The 11,202-nt window shown below is 46.5% G+C and overlaps 1 protein-coding gene across 1 annotated transcript; it reads right to left on the bottom strand.

Annotated features, from left to right (window-relative positions):
- Nucleotides 1-348: 348 nt before the first annotated feature.
- Nucleotides 349-10,563, bottom strand: LOC119223483 (transketolase-like). The gene is made up of 14 exons (XM_037480811.2): nt 10,278-10,563; nt 9,171-9,288; nt 8,870-8,983; nt 7,881-7,978; nt 5,407-5,598; nt 5,164-5,282; nt 4,148-4,344; nt 3,823-3,987; nt 3,537-3,693; nt 2,918-3,048; nt 2,674-2,757; nt 2,492-2,585; nt 2,266-2,388; nt 349-1,109 (listed from the first exon to the last, which is right to left on the bottom strand). The coding sequence occupies exons 1-14, from the start codon at nt 10,382-10,384 to the stop codon at nt 922-924; spliced, it is 1,887 nt and encodes a 628-aa protein (XP_037336708.2). The 5' UTR covers nt 10,385-10,563; the 3' UTR covers nt 349-921.
- Nucleotides 10,564-11,202: the final 639 nt, after the last annotated feature.

Below are 11,202 nucleotides of genomic sequence, written 5' to 3'. Positions count from 1 at the left end.
CAAAAAAGAAAGTTAAATAGCTACAGGTAAATAGAGTAGTCATATGTACCCCAGAAAGTGTTTTTAGAAAATGGTCATGGAAATTTGGGTCTCACAGGAGTGTGTAGACGAGTTACACTTCTGGTTCACTTTCCTGTTGGAGGGGGCTGTGTGGCAGCAAAATAAATACTGTGCACAGCAAATCAGACTTTTTTTATCTGGCCCTTTAAGTTCAACCATTTTTGCTCCTTGCCTTGGCCACAGCCGTGCATGCAAAATAAAATAAAAGGTTTTTGTACAATGTCGTTTCACTGTAAAAATGGACATGTTTCATGACATCAGAACCGTAAGAAAGACTTGACACAGATATTGTGAAGAAACAATCCCTTTATTGATGTGAAGCAGTCCCATCCAAGTCAGGGTCAAAAAGGTTGAAAACAGTCAGTGCTTGAACAGACCATACCAGAGTTTATCCCCACCCTGCCGGGCCTAGTGTGTGTGTGTGTGTGTGTTGGGGGGGGGTTAAAGAGTCGAACCAGGGGCATACGTACAAAACGATGTGTAGAAGAAGTGAGGGGATCCACAGAAAATATAAAAACACTTTACTTCAAACCACGTTCACTGCTTTCACTGGAACACTACAGCAGTGGCAGAACTTTCCCTATGGAAGGGGGGGGGGGGGTCAGAGGGTGTGTTTACAAAATCTTACTAAAAAATCGGGGGTGTCAAAACCACATCAATGACAGTTACAGAGGAAAGCCGGGTAATGTATTTTTTTTTTTTTTTTAATTAAACGATTGCCTTAGATCGTTTAATGAGGAGGAGAGCGTGAAGGGCTTTCCCTCCTGCTGTGTCGGGTTACTGGTTCATCGTCTCCATGGTGATCACCAGTTAACCCTCAGAGGCCTTTCCACCAGATTCTGGGCCCCTGCTGCCACGTCCTCACTTGGCATTGGCGCTGCTGCTGAGCACCTTTCGGACCGCCTGGGTGATGGCGTCGCGGTCGATGCCGAAGACCCGGAGCAGCTCTTGGGGCTTCCCGCTGCGGGGCACCTGGGAGACGGCCAGGCGGTGTACAGTGAAGCCGGTCTCGTTCACCACGGCAGAGCACACTGCCTCGCCGAGACCACCTGAGGAATCACACAGCACACCAGGACCATCGGTCAAAAGGGCCAGTTCGCTCAAATCAAATAGATCCCCTCGGCTCCTCTGTCGTATTAAATCTGTCTTCATGGGCGATCGAGCTGTGCAGCGATGTGATGTGGACCGACAGGACGGCCAACGCCCTCCCTCGACTTTCTCACCCCCCCCCTCCCTTTCTCTCTCACACAGACTCTCAATTCAAACTGCCAAAACATTTATGAGTGAGTGAACATGAAAGTTGGGCAGGGACAAGAGTACTAATTACATATAATTACATACATACGCAAGCTTGTGCACTTTTACATTTGTACTTGCACGGAATGAACTAACGAATCTTAATTTGTGTGTGTGTGTGTTTCTTGGTTCCAACATGGCAAACATACACATTGTCAACAAGAAGAGTAAGCGGCTGCGTGCAGGACAACAGAAAAACACAAAGCCAACAGGAGAGAGGGAGAGAAAGCTGGACCCTGCTTTTTGATGCTGCTCCTGTATGTAGGTCAGAGTGAGCCTGAAGGTCAGAGCTGAAATTAAGAAACCCAGACAAGCTCTTCCAGCTTCTCCTTCTGCATGTTGCATCTCTCATTAAACCCACAAAAACAACTTCTGTGTCTCGTTCAGAATCCCTACACCTCTGACCTCTTCCTCCTCAAGCTCCTCTTCATCCTCTTTCCTTCTCTATCTGTCTGCAGATTGCGGTTTGTGCTCCGGGCTTTTTTCTTTTTGTGAGCACAAACATGCAAGCAGCTGCATAACAATCCTCCTGCCTGCTAGTTAAAGCCCTCCTGCTAATAATCCACAAAGACGATCATTGGATAAGATTGGGTGGATGAACGCAGTAGAGAGCTACTTTGCACGGTTCTGCATTATTGAGACCTGTCGTAGTGTACTACAAAATGGCTGGTTATGTGACATTACGAATTCTCACCAATACGGCTTTACATTTTAAAATGTTTAATTGGTATTGAGTAATAAGTATTTCGCCCGATGGGATAGACATGTGACGAACGCTACAGCTCACCCTGTTTTCTACGCTGAAATGCACCTTGTTTCATCCCGTTAAAAATATCTTAAAGAAAATAATTTGTTAAATAGATAAATATATATATATTTTGTTTGGGCTGGTCATCTGCAACCCCTCACCTTCGTAGTAGTGGTCTTCCACTGTGATGATGCGTCCCCGAGTGGCCCTGGCGCTGTCAATGATGGTCTTGGAGTCCAGGGGTTTGATGGTGAACGGGTCAATCACACGGATGTTAATTCTTTCTGAGGGAGGAGAATGGAGGGCAGAGAAATCCACCTCAGTCCGGCTGACGGTTCATATAAAGATCGTATACTCTTATGGTGACAGTTTTGGGGGTCTCCATACCCTTCTTCAGCTGCTCAGCTGCCGCTAGAGCCTCGTGGAGGGTCACTCCTGCTCCAATCACAGTCACATGGTCGTCATTGGTTTTGTACACAACCTGAGTGGAATCCAAACAGAAACGGATAGGTCAATTCTGAAAATGAAATGAAAGGAAACAAGTTCATAGAGCATGAAATGGTACAAACCTTAGCCTGACCAACATGGAAGTCCTCATTGGAGTTGTAGATGATGGAGTTCTCTGGGCGGCTCGTTCGGATGAAACATAAACCCTGAAACAAACCATGAAATCATCTAATTGAGTTTGTATTATTCAACACAACCACTGCGCAGGATCGGATCCCATGAAGCGTTCTGCTCTCAACCTTTCGACATTTTCTTATCAGAATGTTCGATCTTTTTGATTTCTTATCATGGGTGACCAATGTGTACCTTTGTGTTGGCAGCGAGCTCCACCGCTTTCTCAGTGGAGACTCCGTCACTTGGGTAAAAGACGGTTGCCGTGGGAATAGCCCTAAACATGGCCAGGTCTTCAAGGCCCATCTGAGATGGTCCGTCCTCACCTAAGAATACACACATCTCAGCATCAAACAGACGAGTGAGATGCAACGAGACTCACAGGTGTAACGGAGGCTGGAAAATAAATTCTGATAGACATGCATTCAGTCTGGAAAGGTGCTCATGCAATGTACCTGGAGAAGTGAAGGAGTAAGGGGGGGAGGAGGAGGAGGAGGAGGAGAAGGAGGTGAAAGAGAATCATGGCCGCTGTGTCAGACAGTGAGAGGGGGAGGAGCAAGTGTGCTGATACCGGGAGAGGAGGATGGATAACAGAGGGGGTGAGAAGTTTGGGAGAAAAGCTTTAGGGTCAGGAGAATTAAACTGGGTCGCACTGAGGACGGGTTCAACCCAGATTGTAATAAAATGAAATCAACAACTCGTCTGCTGAAACTATGAACAACTAAATATCTTCTGCAGCTTGCTGAGAACTTGGATGGCTGTCAGTTATTTCAGGTCACAATTGGTAAAAAAAAAAAGACACACAGGAACTGACCAATAGAGACACCACAGTGGGAGCCACAGAGGTTGATGTTGCTCTCAGAGATGCTGGCCATGCGGAGCTGGTCGTAGGCCCGGCTGAAGAAGGTCGCAAAGGTGCTGGCAAACACCACGTTACGGTCCCTCACTGCACAGCCCACTGCAACGCTCACCTGCAGCACAAGAGCGGAAAAGTAGCAGGTATTTATTGATGGATGAAGTGTGCACAAACTCTTGTGCCTCATTTGTGTTCACTGAATGGAAAAACAGCCAGAATGACCCTCTCGAAGTCTCCTTCTCACCATGTTCTGCTCTGCGATGTAGCACTCCACGTAGCGGTTGGGGTGTTCGTTCTTGAAGAGCTCGGAGAAGGTGGAGTTCTTGGTGTCTCCGTCCAGTGCAACCACATGGTCGTTGTAACGGCCCAGCTTGGCCAGAGCCATGCCGTAGGCCTTCCTTGTAGAAATCTGGAAACGCACAAACAAACAGACAAAGTCAGTAGAAGATGCACCAGATTGGATGAAGCCATGTGAGGTTCTATCTGAAAGGTTAAAATACATTCAATCAGACACCCAAATGATGAGATTTGAAGGTCAATCACAGGATCTGAGCTTGTCTGTCACCCACCTTGTCTCCGGGTTTGTAGCTGGGTGCACTCGGCATACGGACGTTACGCAGGCTGACAGGTGAGGCATCCTCAATGGGGGGTGCAGGGTACAGGCGCTTGTTGCAGCTGACTATGCGGCTCTGCAGCTCCTTGATCACGCTGTCGGCCATGTCTTTGGGCAAGGGTTTCCCATGCCAGCCCATCTTATCCTCCGCCGCTGAAAAGCACCACACACACACACACACACACACACACACACGCACAATGAAGTTGAGAGCAACTAAACTGCAACTACACCTCTTGTCAAAGCAGAACAACTTATTATAGAGCGGAGATAATAAAAGCAACATCTTTTTCTTTAGGGAAAATATAAAAGGTGACAAAGGTTACGTGGTGATACAGAGACTCGCCATACACCACGTTCCTCCTCATATTCAGCACACTTATCTCCTTCACAAGTAGGCATGTACATGAAATAACCGACAGCCGTCACACTAATAACAATATTCCACTTCAGTGGGTCCCAACAGGCTACTTCAAAAATCCAACAGGTTTGAATCGGGAGGCCACAGGCTTAAGACAACAATCACAATTTCTGACCAAATCTTATGTACACAAAGGCACACACACACACGTTGTTGCTGTTATAACAACAGTTTTCCCTTTGTTCTCACAAGGTCACATATGCTGCCCCTGACCATTATCACAACACGAGCACAAAGGGCTGTTGCTGCAAGTCTATCCTACACATTCTGAAGGATTACGGTGCTGCAGCAGCTAAAGCCTAAAGCGCGGCCTGGATCACGGTGAGTTTGGGCCCCTTTGCACTAGCGGCCGGTCCCCAAAGCGAAATAGTATTTGCAGTGAGCTGTCAGCATTTAGAAACAGGTAAGCAGCAATAACTGCCCGCTATGTGACACACACTCTGCAGCCAACATCCCTCAGTAATAGTAATTATTGGATTTTATTCATGAATCAAAGCTTACACCTCACTAAAACCCCACTAACAGTTCTGTGGATCAGTGTGCCTGGTTACCTGGGATGCCTTTGCCCTTGATAGTCTTGGCGATGACGGCGAGTGGCTGGTGGCGCGGTTGACTCAGCACCTTACACAGCTCCTCCACACTGTGGCCGTCCACAATGATGGACTGCCATCTGATAAAACAGGAGAGAGCACATTTTACATGCAGTCCTACCGGTGAATTCCTATGAATTAAAAACAACTCCAGTCATGTTTCACACTGGAATTCATGTAGAATCCCTCTCAAGTCGCTCTCACCCAAACGCCTCACAGCGTCGCTGGTACTTCTCCACATGGTGCTGAAGGGGAGCCGGGTCGCTCTGACCCAGGCGATTGATGTCCAAAATGGCCACCAGGTTGTCAAGCTGGTAGTAAGAGGCAAAGGCCATGGCCTCCCACACCGAGCCCTCGGACATCTCTCCATCACCAAGCAGGCAGAAAACCCGATAGCTATGACCAGAGAGAGATTTCAATTATATTCAGAGGCGATAAAGACTAAATAGTAGAGTTTCATTTCCCCTCTTGGCACATCGTCCCATCTTCTGATTGGTCCTATGGGGCTCAGCGGGACAGCTGAGCCTCACACCTAAAAAGATCCCCCACCCTAGTTGCTCCTGCGGTGCAACGACTCCTGACAGCTTTCCAGTCAAATAGACACGTTCTCATTAAAGCTGGAAGATCGGCTGAGACACGCCGCATTACGCTACGCATTCCAACCCCGAGAATAAAAACGGCACAGAAAGGAAAAAAAGAAAAGAGGAATTCCACTGGCGGGGAGATGGAAAGAGGGATGAAAGAGGAAATAACAGTTAGACTGAAATGTGTCCGCTGAAACTATCTGTAATGATTTATAAAGATGCATTGAACAAAACTCTATGAAAAGGGCCAGTTTGTGTTAATTATTCAAGGTCTCTCAAATGTAGAAAACGTGGCTGACCATTTAAGCAACTCGGCTTGAATCATTTATTTCAGTTAAGTACTAGCAGGTGTTAAGATGCACAGTAAGAGCATGTGTTGAAATCAAGGTTACTCACCTATTTAATGATTCTTACATCTTTTTAAATCGTATTGGTCTTAAGAGGATCAGGAAGGAAATTTAACATCTCAGTAATGTTTTCATCTCTAGTGGCTTCAGATCAATTAATTTTTTCAAGGTTTCAGCTTTGTACTAAAATGACTTCGGTGTCACATTCATTACTCAAACATAGAAGTCTCACCCTTTATTAGTATAAAGTATTTGTTGCATTTAATTTTCTCTTGCATACAGTGTGTACATCGCTGCGTTAGACTATAACGTTTTCTTAGTCCCCATTCTTTTTCGATTCTGAGGTATTCAATTTGTAAGTACAAAAAGTGAAAACTGCAGATTGTGATAATTTGCAACAGACTGTGCCATGGATGAAACCAATCTGGTATCAAGACCACATCCTGAATGGAGTCCAATACAGTAAAGTAATCCCTCAGTGGGGGGAGGGTGTGCCTTTCTTTCATCCTGTGTTTGCAAGGTGAGAGAATAAGGATCAGTACAAGGTGATACATCTCCTTGACAACAGTCCAAACCCCGCACACGCACACACACACACACACACACACACACTTTGGTTCGAAGCATGAACGAGCATGAGGAGGAACTCTGCATGTGTGTGATCCAATAACCTCAAATTCAAGTATTGAACCAGAGTCACATGAGCATGAAGCAGCGAGAATTATTGGGCTCTGTGGAAAAGCGTATTTGACATGTTCAGTCATGTATTGGTTTTTGATGAACCACACCCTCAGAGAAGCGGAGTGCTGCTTGGTTATCGGTTTATTTCACGGTACGGTTTAACCAGAGAGAACAGACACTTTGACATTGATCTTGGAGTATAGGTTGTGTGTATATGAGGGTTTGATATATTTGCCTCCGTTGTCTCAGTGGTTCACCATATGCTCAACCACACACATACGGTTTATGCAATATATTCCAATGTGTTTTTAATCAAAATGGCATTTCTTTGGAGCGAGAGCGCGTTTAAAGGGTGTGGCTCAGAGACGAGGGAGGAGCTGAGCCCTTGCATGTGTGATTATTAGAGCAGAAACAATCGAGTGCACACAGAATGCAGAGTGAGAGATATCAAGGGCCGCCAACCCACACTGCAACCACGTTTAACTGCGTCTCTTATGTGTAAAGATGTGCAAATATGTATAAAAGCCTGTATATGTATAAGAGCCTCTTCCTTTGTTCCGTCCAGAATTTCATTTGTCAGAGCGTGCTCCTGTGTTCAGCTCTGACATTTTTGTATCATTTCCGAAACATGCGTGCAGTGTTTTTCAACAACAACAAAAAAAATCGATTTATCACTCATTCATCATTTTGAATTTCACAAAAAACAAATGAATCACTACCACTGATTTATTTAGCACTTGATCTAGTTATTTCTGATTTCTGATCAGTAAGCACATGCCCTCACTCATCCAGGATTGAAGGTAAACTGATCCCAGGTCAGATCTCCTGCCCAAACGTAATCACAGCCCAGGCCTGTCAGCTGAGCGTTGATCCAAATTTAAAGGCTGAAATGTCACATGTCAGCACCGCCCACTGCAGCGTACATTATGCATCATGCATCATTTAGCACGGTCTACCTTAATATGTGCAGATGCAAGCGGGGCTGCTGAGCTCCTTCATGAACGTCTTTTGCATTTCAGGAGCGTTTCAGAGTGGACGTTTGTGTGCTTTTTGTTGTGCGCGTTACCTGGCCTTGTCAAAGTACTTTCCAGTGTACGCCATTCCACAGGCGGCTCCCAGCCCCTGACCCAGAGATCCAGTGGCCACGTCCACAAACTGCTGCTTCTGTTAACACACGCAAACACACACGTGTCACTCTTCAGGCTGCAGGAGGGCTCAAGATCGCAGACACAGGCAGCGTGAAGTACAGAGGATGGATTATATTGAATATCTTAAACAAGTGATGTTGCCACATGCCTGTGACTACGAGACTGTCTGTATGTGGGTTTATGTGGACAGTGTCTTATTTATGTCTGCAGCACAGGAGAAAGGAGCCGGGGGCAGACCATCCCTGTCACACAAGAACAGCTTTGTCCCCAGGTCTCTTAGCGCATGCAGTTTGTCTGCTATCTGTGGACATGTGTTTATGTCTGTGCAGCAAATGTTATGGTGTTAAGGAGGGATTCACAAAGCAGTACAGTATTTAGAGGAATGAGGCAAAGATTACAGAAAAACCTGAAAATCAAAACCTTCGTTTGCTTTTGGAATAAAGATATTTACTATTATTTCCACCGTCCTATTTATCTTGCAGCTTTTTCTCAGCATGCAAACCACTGTTCAAAAGTCCAAAATTCTAACAGAAGAAATACAGTTATCTTAGAATTTTTGCATTTTTAAAGGTTTCAGTATGGCTACATTCAGGAATATTATTCCATATACATATAAATATGATACGGTTGATGTTTTCCCAGATGAGAAAACTTGACCTTGATCTTGATCACAGTACACCTAACATTTATACAACCAATAGAAGCTATGAACATTTCCTCAATGTCCATGTTCTGGCTGTGTTTTAAGCCTTGGCAGTCAACATCAATTTACTTTCAAAACAGCAGAAAACCCTAATTTAGCACACAGTAGAGTGGTGGTATAATGCTTTTAATGCACTTGAGTTGGTATATTGGAGTAAAAAGCTTTCATATCCAAAACTTCTTTCAGGTCTGAGCGCTGGCTCACCGGCACGGGATGCCCCTCCAGGATGGAGTCCACCTTGCGCAGGTTGAGGAGCTCATTCTCCTTCAGGTAGCCCGTCTCCGCCCACACGGCGTACAGCACAGGCGCTGCATGACCCTGGGGGGGGGGGGGGGGTAAATGGTTGAGAGTGTAAGATCACATACTGCTTACCCGATTTCGAAGTGTTTACTACTAGAATAAATGTAGGTAGCAAAGGATAACCTTTGACCCTTGAAGTGTGTGACCTAGAACCAGCTGTGGGTGGTTGATTGTGTGTGTGTGTGTGTGTGTGTGTGTGTTTTACCTTGGAGAGGATGAATCGATCGTTGTTGGCATTACGGGGGTCTTCTGGTCTGTACTTCATGGTATGAAAGAACAGCACAGACATAATCTCCGACACGCTGCAACATGATGTGGGATGACTGCAACAAAAATGATAGTGACAGAAAAATTAAACACACAGCAACGACATTAAAAATGTGACCGGTCTCTGGATTGCGATATAAATCTATTAGCATGTTAAGAGCTGTTCACGCACATGTGCACAGGAAAAGGCAATCATTAGGAATGAGAAGTGGAGCATAACTCTTTGTCAACTTGGACTTAGTGGGTTGAGCATGCGTTACACAGTAAATGAGTCAAAGCCGGGCTGTGGAATAGCACAAGCACAGTTCTATTTTCATTTCTATCTTTTATTTTCTATGACTCCGATGAGGTTGAACTCCGTTTGGGATTTCACCTTGAAATGTCTCACAGGACGTATTTGTGGAGCTGCTTGACATTTGCGTGCGAGGCTGCGCGCACGGACCGACCTGCAGGAGCGCGTCCTTGCGTTCACGGCTGTCGCCTCACACCACGACCCACGGGCTGAGTGCACGGGAACATGCACTCACCGACCGGGTCCCCCGGTGCTCCTCTGTGTCACAGAGTAACCGATCACGGAGAGGGCGCAGGGAGAAGGAACACTGGTGCACCTGCAGCGGCTCATGCCCGACCTCCACAGATGACACGATCTCATACACATTCTAAAACGTCAAATGGCATTTGTGCCAACACGTCGGATGACTTAATGTAATGTGCACTGACACTTTTCACCTCACAAAGCGCGTAAATCACGCATTGTGCGGGCACAGAATAAGGAAAGTAAGGAAAACATTGTCCATTCTTTGGGGCTTTGACCACATCACAAGGGACGTTCACGCTGCGCTGTGCAGCATCTGCTGCTGTACACAGCTGATCCCCCTGCACGCGATCTGCTGCGCGCAGTCACACCACTTGGAAACACGCTCTGCTCTGCTCTCCTCCGCTTTGAAAGAGTCAAGTGCACGAATCGCGCAGCAGCTGCTCCAGGACAGCAAGCAGTCTACACTCGTATTGGTTTGTCACACTATTTCTTCTACAGCTCTCTTACCCGCTGCCCGCTGCAGTTGTCGCCTTGATGGAGTTGATCCGCAGCCTGGTGGCGATGTTCCGCAGCGCCTGCACCGTCTGCTGGTCGGGTTTATGGTAGTCCTCCATCTGGCCGGAGAAGAGCAAACACGCACACGCGAGCGGGTTAAATGGAGCGAAGAGTTAAAAGCCCACGGATCCGTTGTCCCGAGAAGGAAGGCGATAGTTGTGCGGCAGCCGGTGGCACGGGTTAAAGAGAAGAGGCAGCGGTTTGGATCCTGACAGGCAGAGAGGAGGGAGAGGAAGGGGGGGGGGGGGGGGGGGTTAGGGTTAGGGGGGTAATCCAAGGCTAAAAGGAGCCGACAGTTGCTGCAAACCGTCACGCATGACCACCAATAAGCAAACAGTGGGAGGGCTTTTTGGGCTGAGTCCTGAACTACACGCACGCGCTGACACGGGACACACGCAGACACTCTGTTCACGTTCAGCCTCCATCGCACAACTGATCTAATGGCGTTTTTACAAGTGAGGGTGAACCGAGAAAACATCTGGTAACGCAAACATCTGGGTATTGTTGTAGTTATTTCCAGACGGATATAAAACAGACAGAATTGTAAAATACTATAAAACGTATTTGTCACGTGGTTGTCATAATCATAGTCTGCTCCCCTGTCCCCAAGACACCACACACAGTCCACATAGACTTAGAGCAATGTGCTGAATGATACTGTACGTTTGGCTGTGGAGGGTCTGATCCACGGGCCAAAGGAAATGTTTTCTGCTGTGATTGGGATGGAAACGTTTGAAGAGCACAAACCTAAAAAAACAAACATTTCAGTCAAGTGTGTGCGGATCTCTCTTTAAACAATCATGGCCTTCTTGATTGTCGTGTGAAGTCACAGCGTTTACACGTCGACAGCAGGCGACGTGCAGAAGGAAGGATCAGA

The sequence above is a fragment of the Pungitius pungitius genome, chromosome 1 (genome assembly GCF_949316345.1).
Source record: "Pungitius pungitius chromosome 1, fPunPun2.1, whole genome shotgun sequence".
NCBI lineage: Eukaryota > Metazoa > Chordata > Actinopteri > Perciformes > Gasterosteidae > Pungitius > Pungitius pungitius.
This window is presented reverse-complemented; position numbering and strand designations above follow the sequence as displayed.